Source organism: Martes martes (genome assembly GCF_963455335.1).
Source record: "Martes martes genome assembly, chromosome: 6".
Classification (NCBI taxonomy): domain Eukaryota; kingdom Metazoa; phylum Chordata; class Mammalia; order Carnivora; family Mustelidae; genus Martes; species Martes martes.
In genome coordinates, this window is record NC_137893.1 from 102511225 (window position 1) to 102534556 (window position 23332).

At 37.5% G+C, this 23332-nt stretch overlaps 1 protein-coding gene across 1 annotated transcript in view; it reads left to right on the top strand.

Annotated features, from left to right (window-relative positions):
* The window catches only part of PRIM2 (DNA primase subunit 2), a 328016-nt gene that overhangs the window by 295755 nt on the left and 8929 nt on the right, over positions 1-23332 (top strand). The window contains exon 13 of the mRNA XM_080805924.1: positions 18551-18619. Coding sequence (XP_080662050.1) covers positions 18551-18619 — 69 coding nt within the window. The remainder of the gene's footprint in view (positions 1-18550; positions 18620-23332) is intronic.

The window sequence follows — 23332 nt, forward strand, 5'->3', positions numbered from 1 at the left end:
ATGGGAGGTTTTTAAATACTGATTCTATCTCTTTGTCTTTCATTAAGTTTCTTCAGATTTTCTATGCACTCTTGGGTCAGTTTTAGCAATTTACATATTTCTAGGAATTTGTCCATTTCATCTAGGTTATCTACTTGGTTCTTAGTATTCCTTTATAATTCTTTTCATTTTAGGGAAGTCAGTGTTAATACCCTTACTTTCATTTCTCATACTAGTAATTTGACTCTTTGATTTTTTTCTTATTTAATCTAGCTAAAGCTTTACCAATTTTATTGATCCTTCCAAAGAACCAACTTTTTTTTTTTTAAAGATTTTATTTATTTATTTGACAGAGAGATCACAAGTAGGCAGAGAGGCAAGCAGAGAGAGAGAGAGAGAGGAGGAAGCAGGCTCTCCGCTGAGCAGAGAGCCTGATGCGGCACTTGATCCCAGGACCCTGAGATCATGACCTGAGCTGAAGGCAGAGGCTTAACCCACTGAGCCACCCAGGTGCCCCACAAAGAACCAACTTTTTAAAAAAAAATTTCTCTTTTGCATTTGTGTTCTCTATTTTGTATATCTTCTCTTTGATCTTTATTTCCTTCCTTCTGTTGGTTTTGGGTTTAGTCTGCTCTTCTTTTTCTAGTTACTAAAGGTATCAAATTAGGTTATTGATTGAAATCTTTCTTCTTTTTAAGTGTGTACATATGTATACACCTATTGCCATTTTCTTGATTGTTTCCTGGTGTTTTTTTATAGTTCTTTTTTGTTCCTTTTCTTACTTTTGTGTGTGTGTGTGTGTGTGTGTGTGTGTGTGTGATTTGATTAATTTCTTTACAGTTTTGTTTGGACTTTTTCTCTTTGTTTTTCATGTATCGTAAGTTTTTGTTTGTGGTTACCATGAGGTAACTCTTCGTTGTATAGCAATGTATTCTAAATTGATGGTCACTTAAGTTGGAATACATTCTAAGATCACTACATTTTTCCTAACCCCCACCATGTTTTATGTATATAGATATGTATAAAGATATTTTACATCTTTTTATTTTGTGTATTTGTTAACTAATCATTGAAGATATAGTTGATTTTACTACTTTTGTCTTTTATTCTTCAAACCACCTTTATATATGGCTTTAGCTGCTGTAGTAATGCTGGTGGTCAGGCCTGGACCCTAGTGTGCCTGGCTGGGAGGTCTGACTACAACTATTTCAGGTGTGCTTATGTGTGATACTGAACATTCTCACCTTTTGGCAGTAGCCACTTTTTAGGGGTGTCACTTCCAGTTAGCACCTACTTGGTGCTTTCAGGTAGTAACCACTTTGAAGGACACATCAAGTGCTTTTCTTTTTTTTTAAGGTTTTATTTATTTATTTATTTGAGAGAGAGAGAGAGAGAGAGCACAAGAGCTAGGTAAGGGGCACAGGGAGAAGCAGACTTCCTGCTGAGCAGGGAGCCCAATGCAGGGCTCAATCCTGGGACTCCAGGATCATGACCTAAGCTGAAGGCAGACACTTAACTGACTGAGCCACCCAGGTACCCCAAGTGCTTTATGATAGTACCTTATTCTGTTTTCTTCATAGCAACATCATTAGATGAACCTTCATTTTCTTTTAAAGATTTTTATTTATTTATTTGACAGAGAGAGGCCACAAGCAGGCAGAGAGGCAGGCAGATAGAGGGGGAAGCAGGCTCCCCTCTGAGCAGAGAGCCCAATGCAGGGCTCAATCCCAGGACCCTGAGATCATGACCCGAGCTGAAGGCAGAGGCCTAACCCACTGAGCCACCCAGGCGCCCCTGAACCTTCATTCTTATTTATTTTTTCTATGCAACATAAACTCCCTGAAAACAATAACATGTCCATCTTGTTTATCTCTGTTTCTTGTAACAGTGTCTGGTAAAATAGTACAGAAGACAGTTTCAGGTTTTAAAATTGACATTTCATTTAAGTTTATGAGCTATTGTTTAAAAAAATTCAACTGTGTGAATTTTAACATTCTTATTGTCTTTATTCAGTAGTTCACAAACTAGTTAGCATACAATCTAGGAAATAGAAATGAATTTCTTGGTGCTATACAAATAAAAGACTTATAGTCCGAAGGGAGTGGAACAGGAAGTTTATAGCAGATCAAAAAGTGGACTTATTATTTCAAGGTCACTTTCCTGTAGAGGACAGAGGGAGTCTGTCAGGCAGATCAGGTGCCATTTAGGGGATTCCTGATTGACTGGTTGAAGATTCCGTTTCTGGGAGAGCTGAAAACTGTGATTAAGTAAAGTTTCAATTTGGTTAGATGGGACTTAGCAAAAGTGACTTCATTATGGTCCTGTTGTCTTAATAATACTTCACCCCTTTGATCAGACTCTCAGCCTAAGAGATGTGATCAAAATTGAAGGTACTACCACTACTCTCAGCTACTGCTCTGGAGTTCTCAGGGTTTTTTTTTTTTTGGGCAGAATCTCTGTGTGTTATTCATCAGTCATGTTGTCTTTTCACTGAATCTCTTTATGGAAGAGTCATGATATTGGGTTCATATTCTTTACGTTGGTCATTCTCCTCATCCTTTTCTGACATTCTACTCTAAAAGAGATCATTTGCTTGCTGGTTAGTGGTTCTGAGCATGCATTTAAAGCTTTTGAGAGAACGATATACACCAGGGAGAATACCAGGATTATTAAAAACATCATACTTCCCAGTGTTTGGGGTTTATATCAGAGCCATGGTCCCCAAGACCCAAAGCTGTCAGAATCCAATAAGTCAAGGAAAACCCACAATGAAGGAGTTACTTTGGTAAGCCATCTGGCTTGTTTAGTGATCTAATGTAGTGCGAATCTTAACGTCCCCAGAAGTGTCAATCCAAGTAAAGCAGTTGGTCTTGGCTGTAGCATAGATACTTCCTTGCTCTGCTAAAAGACAATCAAGACCTATCCTATTATCAAGAACAACTTTGGCCAGACAATCTGGGTGTTTTGGTTAGGCAGCTACCACTTTTGCAGCAGATTCTGTAGTACCTTTAAGAATCAAAAAGAGGTTCCTGATTATAGCCGTATTTGATCTTACTCAAAGTCAGAGAATTCAGGAAAAGGATGGTCAGCGGCAGAGGAAGGGGGGAATGCAAAGAAACATCCTTGATCTGATGTCTTAGGTGGAAGCAATCTACTTCAGTGTTGGCTAATTCTTTTCCTAGTCAATTTGATTTTTGCGGTCTAGCATTTTCACAGGACCAGATGTCATGTGAGACCTTTTTCATCTGTGAAATATGCAGCCAAGACTCAATACCTTGCAAAAGAACCTTGGTAGGGTACTTTCCTGGAATCTCACATTTGCAAAAGCATCAGAGTAAAACAATAACTGTCTGTAAATGACAAAAGACTTAAAAAGTCTATGGTTAAAGACTTGATGAGAGTTTATTTTACTGTAATTGACTGGGGAATTTAGTTATTTCTGTGATACACAGCATTTTAAGAAAATGGCTGGACTTATGACTGATAACATTATACCAGGACATATCAGATTTCTAGGAATTTTGTACAATTTCTAGAATACATACAAATAACTTGCATCTATAGAAATATTACCTGATAGTTTTAACATCACTTCTTATTTGATAATGCTTTCCACATAATTGAACAAATCTAACCAAATTAGTTTAACATTTTACCAGGTGAGAAACAAATAAACCCTGTGATATTTTTCAGGGGCCTTTTGGTAAGTCTCAGTTTCTTGGAGGTAAAAAAGACTAGTTAGAATTTGATTTTGGTCAAAAGGTTTGAACATCTGACTAAATATGATCACAGATCATTATGAAATAATGCTTAGTTACCTATTTAACCAAAATAACAATAGAAGATGTAAAAGGCATATACAGAAGGTTACATAGTTGTGAACAAAACTTAGCTTTTTAAAATTTTTTTAAAAATTATTTATTTATTTTGGAGAGAGAAAGTGTGTGTGTGACCAGGGGGAGGGCCAGAAGGAAAGCAAGAGAGAGAATCCTCCAAGAGACATCCCACTAAGCAGGGAGCCCAGTACGGGGCTCAATCCCAAGACCCTGAAATCATGACCTGAGCCGAAACCAAGAACTAGCAGCTCAACCGACTGAGCCTCCCAGGCGCCCCTAAAACTTAGCTCCCTTAATATTGAGTTTCTGTTTTCTTTCCTTCTTCTTCTTCTTCTTTTTTTTTTTTTTTTTGTTAAGATTTTGTATTTATTCATTTGATAAGAGAGAGAGCACAAACAAGGGGAACAGCAGGCAGGAGGAGAGGGAGAAGCAGACTTCCTGCTGATCAGGGAGCCCGATGTAGGACTTGATCTGGGACCCTGGGATCATGATCTGAGTTAAAGGCACTTAACTAACTGAGCCACCCAGGTGCCCTGAGAATATTGGGTTTTCTTAAGTAATCAGAGGCCTAATAAAGACAACATGAAGCACAGTAAATTGTTTTGTTAAGACACAGAATCTTTGCTATCCATTCAAATTACCTAAAAGGTAAAGAAACTCTCACAGTCTTTTATCAAAAGAAGATCAAAAATCCAAGAAAACTTTGTTCTTTTAGTTGAAAGAAAACCATATTCTAATTGTATACCAATGTGCTTTTGGTATTAAAACTCATTTTAAGAATTAAATCAATTCTATTTATAGCCAGCTTGACCACACACAAAATTTCTTTCCTCCATATTATTTTACACAAATTTTCTATCACTTTTTTATCTTAATTCACATTTTATCATATATTATAGTTATTTTGGAACAACCATTTTACCTTCTTTGCCTCTTTTTTATACACAGTTGTTTCCTTTCAATGTTAAAGTCCCTTTAACATTTCTTGTAAGGCTGATTTCATGGTGATGAACTCCTTTAATTTTTTTTTGGAAAATTCTCTTTCCAGTTAAATTAAGCTAAGTTAAGTTAAGCTAAGTCCAGCTAAGTTAAGTTAAATGATAGTTTCTTCTATTTCAATTTTGAAACATAACCTTGCCAAGTAGCATATTCTTCATTATAGTTTTTTTTCCTTTTAGCACTTTGAATATATCATGCCACCCTTTTCTGGCCTGTAAAGTTTCTGCTGAAAAATCATTACATAGTCTTATGGGGGAGTTTTCTGATATATAACTAGTTGCTTTTCTCTTACTGCTTTCAAAACTCTCTTTGTCATCAATTTTTGACATTTTAATAATTATGTATCTTGATGTTCATCTTGCTTGGGGCTTTCTGTGCTCCTGGACCTGGATATTTGTTTCCTTCTCCAGGTTAGGGAAGTTTTCAGCTGTTACTTCTTCAAATAAATATTCTGTTCCTTTTTTTCTCTTCTATTTTGGACCTCTATATGAATGTTAGTACCCTCGTCCCAGAGTCCCTGAAATTATCCTTTTTTTTTTTTAAAGATTTTATTTATTTAATTGACAGAGTTCACAAGTAGGCAGAGAGACAAGCACAGAGAGAGAGAGGAGGAAGCAGGCTCCTTGCCAAGCAGAGAGCCCAATGCGGGACTCAATCCCAGGACCCTGAGATCATGACCTGAGCTGAAGGCAGAGGCTTAACCCACTGAGCCACCCAGGTGCCCCTATTCTTATTTTTTTAAAAAAATATTTTATCCTTTTGCTGTTCAGCTTGGGTGATTTCTACTACCCTTCTTAAGGTTACTGATCTGTTCTGCATCTTGAAATCTTCCGTTGAATCACTCTGCTCTGCTTTTCATTTCAGTTACTCTATTCTTCAGCTCTGATTTTTTTTTTCTTTCTTTGCTGAAGCTGTCACTGTGTTCATCCATTATTGGGTTCAGCGAGCATCTTTACCACCATTACTTTGCACTCTTTATCAGGTGGATTGCTTAGCTCCCTTTTTTAAGTTCTTTTTGAAGGTTTTATCTTGTTCTTTTTGTTTGGAACCTATTCTTCTGTCTCCTCATTTTGCCTGATTCTCTGTGTTTCTAGGTATTAGCTAGATGAGCTTCATCTCCCATTCCTGAAGGCATAGTCTTATGTAGAAGGTGTCCTTTGGGGCCCATAAGCATAGTCACCCCAGTCACCAGAAGCATGCACATCAGGTGTATGCACTGCATGGGCTGCAGGCATACTGATGGGTGTGGCTGCCACCTGTAGCAGGAACTGCTTCCAGGCTGACACTACCCCCTGGCTGTGATGGGCTGGGAGCTACTATATTGGAGCATGTGTTGGGGTGGGCAGGTTGGCTGGGCAGGTTTACAGGGTAATTCTGGGGCTGGGTCAGCAGGGCTAGCAGCATTGATCAGAGTACCAGAAACGGTACTCAGCACTTGCAATCCCAGATAAAGCTTATATAGATTTCTTCACTTCTGACACATGTCCAAAATTAGTCAGTAAATTTTCACATATGCCAAAGTGCTTTTTGGATGGCTGCCTCTGTGCTGGGTTATGGGGTTAGTGAGTTTGTGTGCATACTTTTATTTTCCTATAACCCCCTGATTCTTCCAGAGTTAAGTCCCACCGATTTTCAAAGCCTGAAGTTATGGGGGCTTATTGTTCCAGTGCCGGTCCCCAGGGCTGGATTGACCAGTGTGGGGCTTTGAACCCCTCACTTCTCTGGTACCTCCACATTTGTGGTATCTGTCCCACTTGTGTGTTGCTGCACCAAGTGCATAGGTCCCGACGAGACTGCCCCTCTGCCTCCCCTAACCATCTTAATGAGGCTTTTTCTTATATCTTCAGTTGTGGAAGAACTGTTGTGCTATTCATCAGGTTGTTTTCAGAGAGAGAGAGTTAGTTGTTCTATATGTAGTTGCAGTTTTGGTGTGTTTGTGGGTTGAGGTGAGCTCAGTATCTTCCTGCTCCACCATCTTGATCCAAGAATCTCTGTGATGACTGTTGAACACTTGAAGTTTGGCTGGTCCAAATTGAGATATGCTGAAGGCAGTAGCGTATTGGTAAACCAGCTCTTGGGGTGGGCGGGGAGCCTTGATTTATGTCATTTGCTGATTTCTGTTAATGTAAGTACTCCTGCTGTGGCCAATTTTAAACTACTAAAGTGCTTTAAAACCCTGACTTGCTGTGTGATAATGCACAATCAATTCCTAGAAGCCAATTTGAGTCAGCCCCAGTACATCACTTATAAGTGTAAAACATATACCAGGTTTCAAAAATTTAAGGGAAAAAAGAGCACAGTAAAATATGTCAGTAATATTTTTATATTGATTACATGTTGAAATGAAAATAATATTGATTTAAATAAGTTGTCAAAGTAAATTTCATTTGTTTCTTTTTACCTTTTTAATTATAGCTAGAAAGTTTAAAATTACAGATGTCATTCATTATATTTCTATTGGAGAACACTGCTCCAAATAGTTACATAGAACTATTGAGCACTTGGGACTATTAAATATTAGAGTGATTAGGTTCTGTTTCCACATGATATTTTAATATCTGTTTCTATAGTTGTTTTTAACCTATTACAACCAGTATTAACTTTTACATATTCACCCATAAATTAGTTTAGATAAGGGTACTTATTTTTCAAGTTTTTTAATTGAAATGATACATTATTTACAAATATACTTCATATTAATATTTTTGAAACTTTTTTCTCATTTTAATTTTTTTTTTTTTTTAAGAGAGGAAAGAAAGAACTTGTGTTTTAGGAGTTTTCCTCAGCATAACCATTAATAATTTTTTTAAAAGCAAATCTAATTGGTGCTTTTAAAAAACTTAATAGTGATCAAAATAATGAAATATGTAAAAATGTATGCTTTTTTTGGTTTTTGAGAGGTTGGTTAATCTTTCTTTTTCCTACTACAAGAGTTCTCAAGAAGTTAGTGACCATATTAAATCTAAAACTGTCAAATGCCTTTTAATGAAGAAATCTTTCAAAATGGACAGTTTAAGAGACAGAACTAACACTATGTCAAGAAGATTTTATGGCAAAGATAAACCTCAATGACTGCTTACTCAGTGTTCACATAAATCTGAACTACCTAAAACTCCTGTGATTTTCTTAGGTAAGGAGTACTTGTCAGTAGGTAGTATTTACTCTATCCATTACTTTACGAACAGTAACTACTCTTAAGAGCAGCTTTTCTGTGTATTTCATCTCTAGGAACATCTCTTCTGATTTATGAGAACAGGACTTAGATTGTTGTACTTAGCTTTGCTTTTCTTGTAGTTGAAAATGCATATATTGTTCTTGGTAAATCTTACAACTGCATTATGGAAAAGTTTGGAAGTTGAATGTTAGAGTAGGTGTCTGGAGAATGTGGTTATATTTTTGGCTTTATAAAAATCACTGAATATCCAAATATATTTCTCTGTATATCCTTCCTTTTTTTATAGATTGAAAATAAATGTTCATTTGAAGATTACTTTCATTCAAGGCATTTTAAAGGAAAAACTCTTTGAAAGTCAAATAACATTTGCCATTGTTAACCAAACCTACTGAGGTTTACTTTCACTAAAATTGTGTTAAAATATAAAACATAGTTTTTCTTAAAAAGAAATTTAGTACTCTGTTTATAATTTTCTCTTTCTGTAATTATTTTATTTGTTCATTACATGAGCAATTATATCTACAGAGGTATTTTATATTCTCCCAGAGCCTTCACAACCCTTTTCTTAACGGAAGCAAAATATTAAATAACTAACCTTACTTCATACAGCAAGTATTACAGATTCTTAGTCTTTAACCCATTTCAGAGTGCTGGGTATTGTTTCCTATCAGTGTACAATGTAGTTCATGTTGGTTTCTGTTTCTGAACTTATTTTATATATATGTATATACACACATATGTATGTATATTATTTGTAAGTTCTTGCATATATGTAAATTTATATTTATTTCTCTCTTAATCCTCTAGTCCTTGGAAAAGTGACTAGAAAATCTTCAAGTGACAGATTTTATTTTCTGTTTCAAAAGCTGATACAATATATTTCTTTTTATAAGTAAGATATTTGAAAATAACTACTAAATTAGTACAGATATTTTCATTGTTTCCATAAAGATCATAGGACATAGAGATTCTGAACTGGCTTGCAATTATATTAGGCGAAAAAATAGAATACTTAAAGTACAGTTTTAATTAGTAAGTAAATCATGGGATTGGTGTTTAACAAGACTTTTCTGTCTGTTAAACAGGCTTTACATATGTGTTCTTACTTCTCCCTTCTTCCCTTTCCTCTTTCTTCTCTTTTCCTTCCTCCCCTTATTCCAAGCTAACTTGGTTGTTGATGTTAACCCTTAAAGCTTAAATCCTTTAATCTAAATGTTGGTTTTAAATTGCACTAAGGAATTTAATATTTTGGGTGGCATTTTAAGTAGCTTCTCAAGAATGCTTTTTTAGGTACCTATTATTAATGATTCAAACCTTTATTCAAATATAGTAAGTTAAAAGACAATGAGAAATTTTCAATATTAGCATTTCTATATTGTGGTGAAAGACATGATAGGAGGTAATGTAATATGATTATCAAATTTGAGTGTCATATACCTTCCAGAAAGCCTCACTTCTATTTAGTAGTTGGCTGATTTGTGAGAATATTTCAGGATTTATGAATTGTGGCATAGTACATTTTCCAACTGAGGAGGTTCACATTTTAATGAGATTCTCTAAGGCTTCTCAAAAATCTAAAAAAAAAAAAAAAGCTATCAGCATTCTTTTTTCTAATGTGTTTGCATATATACATGAAGAGATTTAGAGAGTTGTTAAGTAAAATAACTACAACAATATCTGATACATAGTAGCTTATTGTCATTATCATTATTCATGTTTTTTTCCCCATCCCTCTCCCTGCAAAAACTAACTGGACTATGTCACAGATTGGGTTCACTGTGGTGATTTGTGTGCAAGACGTTCATTGGGGAGTGCGCTCAGGATCAGTATCTGTCAGGGAGCGAAGAAGGCAAGACTGGGCAGAAGGAGAAATTGGTCTGTAGCTGATCCCTCAGGGAGCTCTGAAGCTGGGATGACCCTGCAGAATTGTCCCTAATTGGAGCAAGGGCTCGTAAGCCTTTATACCACTGCAACAGCCAGTCATTGGGTCAGGCTGCTGTCTAGAAGGGAATGGCATTTTGAGCAAAATGGCTTTCTTCAGCTGAGGGGGACTTCCGCTGCAAGTTTTCAGTCGTCAGTCCTCTCTGCCCTGGAGAAATCTTGTGTCCTTGTTCTGAGGAGGGTGGATGGAGACAGCATACCACTGAGTCTACTATACAGTTTTCAGGGAATGTGGATGGATCTAGATGTTCAAGCCAGAAATCAGGAAAATATTCAAGATTCCTTCCTGGTTTTGAGTGTTCTTAAATCTGTTCTTTCTTTCGTTTCCTTTTCTTCCATTACCTAAGATGTCAGGTCACTTAAATTCCTAATATTCAGTTCCTCTTCCCCCCAAAAGTCCTTCACACTATGCCAACATGATCTTTCTAATATAGTTGAATTTCTGCCCATCCTCAAACACCTTGCAGTCAAATTTCTGTGCTTCCTTTGTGTGTTATTCCCTGTGTCTGGGTTGTCTTACCCCTTTCTTTGTCTTGATCATTCTTTCTCATTTATTATAATTTCACTCGGTTGGGTCATCCCCTGGAAGCTTGAGCATTTTTCCTCCCATTCCCCTCTGTAACATTCTGTTTGTTTTCTTGTCTCTCCTTCCCTCTAGACTCATTGTGGTTTTATCCTTCCTGAAGTCAGAAATGCTACCTTTCATCCAAATAAAACCAGCCCCTGACCACAGTGCCTAGAGTTCATTATAAAAGCTTAATGAATGTGGCCTGAATGATAAGCAAATGAATGACTGACTCAATCAGTTCATGGTGTGAAAGCTTATCTGAGTGGTGTTAGCAGAGGCTACTCTGTTTGCATGTGTTAGTGTTTGCCTGCATGTATAGGACTATATATAGCAATGGCAGATTTCTACATTTGGATTCAAGTTAATGTGATAGATTATTTTCATTCTCTTTTCCAAAGAGTCTTCAGATATGACTGGAGAAATCTCTCAAGCTCTGTTAATATCTTGTGGAAGAACTAAATTAGTAATTTTTTTTCCTATGGTACCCACCCCCCCCCCAAGAAAAGGAAAAAAAGGAAGGAAGGAAAAGAAAAAAGAAAAGGCAACTAATTGAAAAGGTTCTGTAAAAGTCACTAAGACTGATTTAAATAAAAGTAAGTTGTTTTGGTGAGGAAAGACATTTTATTATCCAATAAACATTTACTGAGCACTTGACATGTCACTGAGTTTTCAGTATGTTCAAATTGGAAATAGAATGATTTAAGAAACTGTTACAGACTTTTAGTCTAGTGGAGGCAAAAGGTATAATTCACTGTAATAAAGAGTGATAAGTGCTTTAATAAAAATACATTTAAAGTGCTAGCTGTAGACTCAGAGAGCCAAGAACTGCTGAGGGAGAGGCGTGACCTCAGGGAATGCTTCCTGTAGGAAGTGATCATTGAATTGTGTTTGAGAGTTGAGTAGGCATTTCCCCAGTGGAGGGAAGCAAGGCTTATGAGGCAAAGGGAATGGCATTCATTCATCAGTAACAAATAACAAGGTGAGGACTATATTCCAGTTACTATTCAAGGCACCAGTCCTCTGCCTTTATGGAACAGATATTCTAGCCAGAGACAGACAGTGAACGAATGAGGTGTGATCAGAGGAGACTAAACAAGACGAGGAACTAGGATAAGACTTAGGGGAAGTATGTGTGGAAAGGTTTTTGGGTGTGTTTTGAGAAACCCTAATCCTAGGAGAGGTATGGGAACAGGTCCTGGAGACAGATAATTTGAGAAATGCCACCCTGATAAGCCCTGCTTTAAAGAAACTCAGATAATCCTAGATTGAATCAAACTAAAAAAGGGATTAGACAAGAAAACCTTCTGAGTCAGTAGGATTTTGCGAGCTAAAATTCCAAAGAATACACTGTGGGAGAACCTGAACTAAAATATAAGGACCCCAGTGGCCAGGCAGGGCATGAGAGGGGCCCAGTGAGGGCAATTAGGGGCTTGATGTACAAGGCATTTCGGACCATGTGAGCCATTTTCAGCTGGGAGCTGGCCATGCCAGGATTAGATTTGATTTTAGAGAAGTTACTATGGTGGCAGTTTGGAAACTGTCTTTTTTGGAAGAGTGAAGAAAAGATAAGTCAAGAAGCTTTGCAATAAAAAAGAGAATGATTAGGGCCTGAACAATGAGGAGGAAAAAGTGTGTTTTTAGAGACATTTGGAGGTAGAATTGATTCAGTCAGATAACTGTGTTGATAGAAAATGAAGAGTGAGTCAGAAAAATTCTTGGCGTGTAATGTTTTAAACGAATGAAAGTACATCTTCAGAGGGAAACTTGCCCCTGATCTGCCAGTAACTGAAGGTCACAGCAAAGTTGTAAGGTGGCAGCTTGCTAAGCTATGCTGAGTGTGTGAGAAACAGGAGCAAAGTAATATGTTCAAAAGTGTTCCAGACTCTGCCTCTCTGCCATGTTTTCTCTTTCACCTTTGAAATAAAGGACGGTTAGAAATGAAGTGGAAAAATACCAGCCTGCTGACTTTTGAAAGGTTGAGCTTTTTAGGAAGAAACAAGGTCATTATCACTTTTAAATAAAACAGAATATGACCTTGAATTAGAGACAGATTAAGTGCATATCTAATTGGTGAGTGCAGCACACCTAGCCGTACAGCTCTCCACTCGCTGAAGCCAAGGACAGGCAGGTGGCTGCATGCTGCTGCCAGAGAATCATCTGGACCTCGTTGGCAGGCACTGAGCAAAAGGCACAGAGGAAGCTGCAGATGGCAGGGTATAGTGGAGAACATTAGGAAGAGAGAAGGAAGTGAGACACAAAGTTCTAAAATGTCATCTATATTTCTGCCTAATATGTGTGTGTGAGTATAGATTTCCCATCAGTATTTTGTATATCATAGTTGTCAACTTGCTATGATCTATTGCCAATCAAATAAAAATATCAGCTAATTTGCTCCTTCTTCCTCTACTGCAGGGGTATCTTGGTTAATCGCTTTACTAAAATTCAAAACTGAAATAGTTATTTGCCTTGAGGATGAAGTAGTAGATAAAGTGTAATTAATGCTTTCACCTAACTTAGCAAATACAGATGTGATGTTTTCTTGTAACGATGACAAAGTATATTGCTTAAAAAAAAAAAAGGTCTAATATTCTTCATGGTGGACTTTAGTTAGCTGATAAAAAATAATTCAAATATAGAGAGAGCAAAGTAAAGAATATTAGTTACCAAAATATAATAATTTGATATCACTACTCCTCTTAATTTTTTCTTAGCTTTTTGATTACTGATGAATTATAGTAGAACAATAAATGGATTGTTATGTTTGACATTTTGTACTTCAGTCTGGAAATATTGGCATTAAAAATAAAAAAAAATCAAATTGCTGTTTGAGCAGCAGTCTTAAGTCTTCATAGTAATTTTCTCTTTAAGTAATTTTGTATTTTCAAATAAGCCTTAATTTATATGATTATTCAAATTGTTTGGTTATATTTTTCTGAAGCAGAATTAGAAAGACTTCTAACCTAGGCATCAGAATGGACACTTACTTTGGCTCATATCAGAGGAAATTGTGGTGTGCTCTGGTCTTCCAGACTGGCATATGAAACCTCTTTTGAGAGCTGTGGATTACACTTTGATATTTACAGACCACGTAACTAGTAAGCTGTGGACTCCATTTCATTTAACTTCACCCCTCTGGCTTTCTACGCTTTCCTTCTACCTGGCCCTTTCCTTTTCCTGTTTGTTTCTTTTTGTCTTCTTACATTTCTCCCTCTTGATGCGTTTCCTTCCCCTGTTTTACTTCTGACTTTCTCTCTGGTCAGTCCCTGCCTGCTCAGCTCCAGCCTTGGGGAGCCATCCCTTTAGGAAGAGCAAAGGCCAATTTAGAAGGATGGAGGCTTGACCCTTCAGATGCTATCTGGCAAGATGAATGCTGTCAAAAAGTACTGTTGCCTAACTACATCTTCATTTTGACTTTCCTACAGAATTTTATTTTCTTTAAAAAATTTTAATGTCAGGGCATCTAGGTGACTCAGTCAGTTGAGCATCCAACTCTTGATTTTGGCTCAGGTCATGATCTCAGGGTCACGAGATCCAGCCCTGCGTTGGGCTCTGTGTTCAATGTGGAGTCTGCTTGTCCCTTCCCTCTGCTTCTCCCCCCAGCTCTCTCTCTCTGTCTTCCTCCCTTTTCTTTCTTTTACTTCTCTCTCTCAAATAAGTAAAATCTTTAAAATTTGTTAATGTCATATTAAATAAGATTCCAACACAAAAAATATATAAACAAGCACCTCATGAACTAACTCCCCATGGTCTCCCCCTCCCCAAAGCATATTTTTAATAAGCAAACAAGGGCAAATTTAGGTAGATAAGTTCACAGTTTGACACATTACAAAATACTACCGCAGCTACTATTCGTTCTTGAAAACAGCAAAGAAAAATTTTGGTTTCAAAGAAAAGCACACCACTTTTGATTAAACCCTAAATCTTTCTCATGTTCGCAGTTGTCTGGCTACAAGTCAAGCATATATGTCCACTGGCCTCGGACATGCGCTCCTCTGTTAAAACTTTCTTAACAAAGATAACTTGAATTATGACTACACACAAAATTTAAATTCTAAATGAACCCAACCGTTGCTAAGAAACTGAGTTTCACAGAATAAGGATGGGTTAGTAGCAGAGTCATCCTGTGTATGAACCGTCGCTGCTTAACTGTCTCTGTTCAGTCTTAGTGACTTAGCAGGGAGCACTTTCACCATCTGTCCATTAACACACAAGTGGTCCATCCACCTTTGGAAAAGTAGTCTTTCGAGGATATAAAAAACATATTGTGAGAATTTAGCGCCTGATCCCTAATTCTTTTCTACCTCAGGTATCTTTCTTGGTTTTGGTGTTTCTTTGCCAAGTTTCTATTTTTCCTCTATTTCACAAACTTTGGTGCATTGCTGATACCTCAATTCTTTTTTCTCTTGATTTTTAGCTTTGTATTTTCCTGCCTGGGAGTTATCCAGCCTATCGACAAATGATACCAGCACCATCCTCAACATACCTAAGACTATCTTTTTTTTTTTTTTTTTAAAGATTTTGTTTATTTGACAGACAGATCACAAGTAGGCAGAGAGGCAGGCAGAGAGAGAAGGGAGGAAGCAGGCTCCCTGCTGAGCAGAGAGCCCGATGCGGGGCTCTATCCCAGGACGCTGGGATCATGACCCGAGCCGAAGGCAGCAGCTTTAACCCACTGAGCCACCCAGGCGCCCCCATACCTAAGACTGTCTTAGTATAGCATTGCTTGTGAGGATAATATCAGAAAAACTTAAGAAAACTAGGTGCAGAAAAAGTCCCAAGTTGCACTTCATGTATATATGGTGGAACATCAGAATCACTTGCTGAGTATTTTGAAGTCCTCAGAGTGGGTGTGCATCTAAGGGGCTGCTGACACTGAGAGACTTCAGGTGTCCTACTCACAGGCTATTGCATAAGAAGCATCAGTTTGTTACTCATTCTGTTTAATGACTATTAAGTGGTATTTTTGACATTCTACACTTATTTTACATGATAGTTTGTTGTTTACATACTGCATTTTACTGAGGTTTTAAGCTACTTAGATTTATTTAAGAAATCAGTTGGAGAGGGGAGGGGTTGAGTGACAGGTAATGAATTACTCTAAAACATCAGGGAATAGGTTCCTGTTAAGCATTTTTGTGTAGAACAGCTGTTTTTCAAAAACAGTTACAGCCAATAAGTGGGCAGTATGACCATTTCTAACCATACTCTTATCACCCTGCCCTAAGCCAGCATCATCTGTTGACTTGATTCTTGTAAAGAACTCTGTTTATATCCCTACTCCCTCTAGTTTGTTCCCAGCATAGGGGAGGCAGAATAATCCTGTTACATTAGCAATGTTAGGTCATATCACTCCTGTGCTACATTGCAGTAGCACTCCATTTTACTTAGCGAAAAAGCCAGACTTCATTCATTGGTCTGCAAGATCTTTCTCTTCTTTTTTTTTCTCTTCTTGTATCTGTGTAATCTAGATCATAATGTGAAATTCAAATACATATGTTTATTAGTTATTGGATTTTTGAGTTACGGTCCATATATTCCTCTTAAGGAAAACAAAATAATAAATTGCATAGGATTTTAAAATTCTTCTCACAGTAAATGGCACTCACTAGATAAACACCCCTATTTAAGAGGATAATTTCTTCATCTCTGAAATGAGGGTAATACCTGCCAAGTAATACCTAATCTCCTCAAAGCAATCTTTCCCTTGGATTTTTCTTATTCATTTATTGTCCCCACATCTCTGTTACTTGGTTTTCTTCTTCCTTCCCTAGATCCTTTCCTTAGGCCTAACTCTGTCTTTGAGTAGCTTTTCCAGCCAATGAAAAGCACTCTGTTGTCTTATTTTTTCCCCCATTATACCATTACATATATGCAGAAACTTTTATTTACCTCAAGTATGCTGTAACATAATCAGTAATGTTATTTAAGGATAGATGATGGTTGAATGATTTATTTATGGATTCGCAAGAAATTTCTAAATAAAAACTCATCCTAGAAAGATAAAGCAAAAAGGAAAAGGAAAATTAAATGATTTTGGTTAAGGAAGAGCCTTCCCTGGGAGTAGAGCAGGAGGGATTGATTGATCTGTGATTAATCTAAATTTAATTTTGATGGAACCTAAAATTTCAAAATACATAAGCTTTTCTTACATTCTGTGGCCTATATGTCAGTTTTCCTTAATAACTTTTTATAAATGTGTTTGTCACCCAACTAGATATTTTTATTTTTAAATATTTATTTATTTTAAGTAGGCTCCATGCCCAGCATGGGGCTTGAACTCATGACCCTGAGATCAAGAGTGGCATGCTCTACTGACTGAGCCAGCCAGTCACCCCCAACTAGATATTTTTAATACATTTCTTATAAGTATTGACTTTATGCCATGTTTCCCAAACCTGTATATTATAATGTATGTATATAATGTTACCTATTTACTTTGCAAGGAACATATTTAAATATATGTGTATAAATTCATATATATTTAAATATATCTCTCTCAAGAATATGTGTATGCATAGAATATGATGTTGGATTTTTTTTTTTTTTAGATAAAAGAGCTTTATTATGTACCACACAATTGAGCTTTTTGTTTATTTCTGTGAATTCATTTTCTGTTCAGGTCATTTATAGTAACATTTAAACCACTAAAGGTTGAAGTCTTTGCTTCTCCAAAATTGAAATTCACAGATATTCTTTCATGGTATCATTGATGTTTGCAAATAATCAATTGCAAGTTTATCTCAACACAATTTGAATATCAATGTGTAGAATTACTTTGAAAACTTTGTGGCTTTCTTCATTTTTAAAAATTTATAGCTATTCATTTTAAATGGGTTTATTTTTCATTTCTGCTCTAATAATTCAAGAAAAACAAACAGGTCAAATAGGCAGGATCCTGGATAGTGGTGATTGGTTGGCATTAATATAGATCTTTCATATAGGATTTAATAAAAGGTGACCTGAAGTTCAGAAATGTAATCTATAAGACAATCAGAGAAAAACAGTTCTTTTAAGCACATTCTTTCAGGATTGTATGATGCCTACTCCATAACTGTAATAATTTTGTGTATCTGTCAAAACATGTCAGCTATATTCAATAATGGGGATAGCAGGAATTTGAGGCTTCATGTACATTTCTTGTTGTCACAGGAAGGTCAGCCCTTTGAAAAAGGATAGAAATGAATATTTCTCCAAAATTCTATTTCCCTTCATTTTAGGCTATCTCTTAATTCCAGCATTTTACTGTGTTTGATAAACAGGCCAAATATACATTTTATTTATTTGGTGGGGTAGGAGGGTGATGAAACTTTACAAATTTCACTGGCATTGCACTTGGCTGATAAGAATGGGAGTTTGTCCCGCTCCAAAGAGATTACATGAAGTAGAATTGGAAAACAAATTGTATTTACAAAAGATAGGATGATGTTCCTAATAGGTGTTCAGAATAGACTATTCACTCTCATATTCTGCTGAGCTTTACTAGAAATAACTTCATTTCAAAAAAAGAACAAATCTGATTGAAGGTAAAAGCCTTCCCTCTCCAAAGATACTTTCCAAAGGGCTTACATTAAATTTTCCTGATGGGTACACAGCTGTATTTTAGGTTGTATCTGTAGAAACTGGTAATGTGGAAAATGAAAATCTAAATAGTATACTTGATTGCTTCATGCACCAATCATTTAGATTACTAAATTTATATCTATAATTTTGGAAGGGATGTTGCAGTATGATGTTCTGACAATAATTGTCAAAGTCATAATACTGGGATCTATTTTCATCTTGTTGTCAAGGTAAAGTTATTGAAATTCACAGTTGGTAGGTCAGAAAGATCACTGACTATCTCTTGTCATCTGTGGTTTAATGCTGACCTAAACAGCGACTGTGTAATGTCAGAATTATCACAGTGTCTGGGCTGCAGAAGTACAACATGCCCCGTGATTGAATGCATTTCCTTTCTGGAATATAGATTATGAAAACGCCCACAACCACAAACTAGAGTTGTTTAGAGACTTCGTTTTTAATTTTGCTTTCTCTTTTTCCCATGCATTTTAGATCTTGGATTTAGTAAAAGGGACACATTACCAAGTGGCTTGTCAGAAGTACTTCGAGATGATACATAACGTAAGTCCATTTTTAAACTTTATGTCCTAATTCTTTGTTTTTTTGTTTTTGTTTTTGTTACTCCATGTTTCATTCAGGGATTTTAGTTGTAGCATAGAAACCACTCCAGCTATTTTCACCAGCAGGGGATTTATTACATGGTATTAGGTAGCTTATAAAATTTATAGAAAGACCAGAGAATTAAAACTAGGATACTCCAGAATCAGAAACATTGTAACCAGGAGAAGCTACTCAGTGAGAAAACGTTTACTGCAGCTGCCACCCACCACTTCACATCTAAGGATGAGACCAAGGGTCAGTAAACTTTCTCAGGAAAGTGCCAGATTGTAAGAATTGAAGAGTTTATTGTCCATATGGTCTCTGTCAAAACTGCTCATCTCTGCTGTTGTAGTCAAAAGCAGCCATAGACAATATATAAATGAACGAGCATCGCTGTGTTCCAGTAGAACTTTATTTACAAAAACAGATCGTGGGCCAGATTGAGGCCTTAATTAGCAACTCTTGGAATAGATCTAGAATAGTTGCCCCAGGTGCCTAGAAAAACCAGAGGCTTTTGCCATCTTTCTTATAGAAAATCTGATTGTTTTACTTGTGGCTGCCCCCTGCATATTCATTTTGCTTCCCAAATCTCCTGTTTACCTGAACTGCAGAACATTGGTTTGCATGTAGGACCCCTAACTGCAAGGGAATCAGGGAAATGTATTTGGTTTTTCTCTTGTGAGCCTCTTTTGACATGCTTCTGTAGTACAGCTGCACCTTGGAGATGTTGCGGGTTGGGTTCCAGATCATCCCAGTAAAGTGAGTTGAATGCATTTTGGGGTTTCTCAGTGCACGTAACAGTTATGCTTCCATTATACTGTAGTCTATTAAGTGTGCAATAGCATTATGTCTAGAAAATGTACATACCTTAATTAAAAAATACTTTTTTTAAAAAGATTTTTAAAAATTTATTTATTTGACAGATCACAAGTAGGCAGAGAGACAGGCAAAGAGAGAGAGGAGAAAGCAGACTCCCCATTGAGAAGAGAGTCCGATGCGGGGCTCGATCCCAGGACCCTGGGATCATGACCTGAGCCGAAGGCAGAGGCTTTAACCCACTGAGCCACCCAGGCACCCCCCAAAATACTTTATTGTTAAAAAATGCTCACCATCATGTGAGTGTTCAGCAAGTCAGTCTTTTTCTGGTAGAGGGTCCTCCCTCCAGGTTGATGGCCGCTGACTGATCAGGGTGCTGGTTGCTGAAGGTTGGGGGAGCTGTGGCAATTTTGAAAAATAAGATGTTTACCACGTCGACTGACTCTTCCTTTCATGCATGATTTCTCTGTAGCATGTGATGCTGTTTGATAGCATTGTACCTACAGTAGAAGTTCTTTCAAAATTGGAGTCAGTCCTCTCAAACCTTTTCACTGCTTCCTCAACTAAGTTTTTGTCGTGTTCTAAACCATTTGTTATCATTTCAAGAAATTGCTTTCTGTGCTCATCCATAAGAAGCAACTCCTCATTTGTTGAAGTTTACCATGACCTTGCAGCAACTCAGGCACATCTATAGGCTCCACTTCTAATTCTAGTCCTCTTGCTGTTTCTGCATCTGCATTTACTCTCTCCACTAAAGTTTGAGCCCCGTAAGGTCATTGATGAGCGCTGGAATCATCTTTTCCCAAACTCCTATTAATGTAGGTATTTTGACCTCTTCTCATGAATCACAGCTGTTCTTAATGGGATCTAGAATGGTGAATCCTTTCCAGAAGGGTTTTTTTTTTTTTCTTTTTTAAAGATTTTATTTATTTACTTGATAGAGCAAAGGAGAGAGAGCATAGGTGGAGGGAGAGGGAGAAGCAGGTTCTGCACTGAGCAGGTTGCCTATCGTGGGGTTTGATCCCAGGACCCTGGAATCATGGCCAGAGCTAAAGGCAGAGGCTTAACTGACTGGGCCACCCAGGTGCCCCTCCAGAAGGTTTTTAACTTACTTTGCTCAGTTCTGTCAGAGGAATCATTGTGTATGGCAGCTGTAGCCTTACAAAATGTATTTCTTAAATAATAAAACTTGAAAGTCAAAATGATTCCTTGATCCATGGGCTACAGAATGGATGCTGTGTTAGCAGATATGAAAGCAACATTAATCCTGTATATCTCCATCAGAGCTCTTGGGTGGCCAGACACCTTGTCAGTGAGAAGTAAAATGTGTGTGTGTGTGTGTGTATACATGTATCTTTTTTTTTTTTTTTTTTTTTTTTTTGAGTAATCTATTCCCAACGTGGGGCTTGAACTCATGACCCCTAAATCAAGAGTTGCATGTTCTACTGACTGAGCCAGCTGGGGGACTGAGGTTCCCCCAGTGAGCAGTTAATATTTTGAAAGGAATTTTTTTTTTCTGAGCAGTAGATGTCAATAGTGGGCTTAGACCTTCAGTCAACCATGTTGTAAACAGATGAGCTGTCATCCAAGCTTTGTTTTTCCATTTATAGAGCACAGGCAAAGTAGATTTAGCATAATTCTCAAGGATTATTCTTAGGATTTTCAAAATGATAAACAACACTGGCTTCAACTTCAAGCCATCAGCTTCATTAGCCCCTAACAAGAGAGTCAGCCTGTCCTTGGAAGCTTTGAAGCCTAGCACTTTCTCCTCTCTAGCTATGAAAGTCCTACAATGACATCTTCTTCGCTACAAGGCTGTTTCATCCACACTGAAAATGTGATGTTTAGTGCAGCACCTTCAGGAAGTCTCTCAGCTAGAGCCTCTGGGTAACCTGCTGCAGCTTCTCCATCGGCACCTGCTGCTTCACCTTGTACTTTCGTGTACCTTCACCTTGTACTTTCATGTTACGGAGATGGCTTCTTTCCTTAAACCTCGCGAACCAACCTCTGCCAGCTTCAGACTCTTCTCTAGCTTCCTCACCTGTCTCAGCCTTCAGAGAACTGAAGAGCTAGAGCTTTGCTCTGGATTAGCTTTGGCTTCAGGGATGTGGCTGGTGTGACCTTTTGTCCTGACCAGGAAAACGTCTCATATCAGCAATAAGGCTGTTTTGCTTTCTTATCATTCATTTGTGTGTTTTCTGGAACAGCAGTTTTCATTTCCTTCAAGAAATTTTCCTTTGCATCCACAACTTGGCTGTTTGGCACAAGAGGCCTAGCTTTTGGCCTCTCTCAGTTTTCAAGACGGCTTCCTCACTATGCTTAATCATTTCTAGCTTTGATTTAAAATGACAGATGAGCAGCTCTTCCTTTCACTTGACACTGGGAAGCTGTTCTGGGGTTATTAATTGGCCTAATTTGAGTATTACTGTGTCTCAGGGAATAGGGAGACTAGAGGAAATGGGGAGAGTGGGGGAATGGCCAGTGAGGAGAGGAGTCAGACCACATACAACATTTATCACTTAAGTTTGACATCTTGTATGGGCATGGTTTCTGGTGCCCCAGCACGACTACAGCAGTAATATCAAAGTCCCCATAACAAAAATAATCATTAAGTTTGAAATATTGGGAGAATTACCAAAATGCGACACAGACATGAAGTGAGCTAGAGCTGTTGGAAAAATGGTGCCTATAGCTGGCTCAGTTGCAGGGCTGCCATGGACCTTCATTTAAAAAAAACAAAACAAAACAAAACACAAAAAACAAAACCAATACCTGGGAAACACAGTAGGACACGGTTTGCCTATATGAGTCCTACTAGCAGGTTCTGAAAGGTGTAAAGCAAGGGTCACAAACTCAAAGTTAGGCAGATAACCCAAAAAAGTACAAGTGGCTGTGATTAATAGGAGAGTACGGGAGGAACTGTTGTGTGCTGATGAGTTCAGGTTCCGTTAGGGGCCTTCACATTGACAAGTATGAAGACCCTGTACAAGTCAGCTGAAAACACAGAACCCCCTTGTTGGCAACCACTGGTCCTGATCATGGCTTCCTGACTCAGGACAGATACCTAAGAATAGACCTGAAAGTCCATGCACTTCTTGAGACATTCTTTTCTATGAGTGTATATATGCATTTTTTTGAAGTCTGTTATTCGGTTTCAAAGGGATCCATCCACGACCCTCTCCAAAAAGATGTTGTGTTTATTGAATTCACCATCAGCTACCATGCTATTCATTTGTGTTTTTTCTGGTTTTCATGAAATAGTTTTTCTGTTGTGGTTATATAATAGTGGAATTTCTTACTTCGTGAAATGTTTCATAGGAAAAATATACCCTCTAATATTACTAATCATGAATATAGTACTGTCAGCCAACGTTCTGAAACATTCTGCCAGCAGGTTCTGAACCTTTAACACATGCCTGGCCCAGCACTAATTGCTTTGGCCACATTAGCTCTTTTGATCCACACTGCAGTACTACAGCTAGATACTATTTTTATTCCCATTTACAAATAAAGTTTAGAGAAGCTGAGCAATCTGTGTAAGGTCCTACTGCTCATAAGGGATGGACTTGGCTTTGAACCAGACTGTCAGGTAACTAATTTAAAGCTTGTGAGCCTGACATTTACCTGTCTAGATTCATGATCCAACCATCATGGTTTACATTTAAAAACAAATCCAAAGCCTAGCAATTCTGTATGATTTGCCTGAGGTCCCATAGCTGGTAAGTGGGAGATCTGGACCTAGCACCCCCGGTCTGCTGTGGGTCTTGTCTTCTTTCTAGTACACATGTTGAAAATATTACTGTTATTTCAAAACTTAGTTTTCACAAAATGTGAAGGACTAAGTAGACATCAATAAAA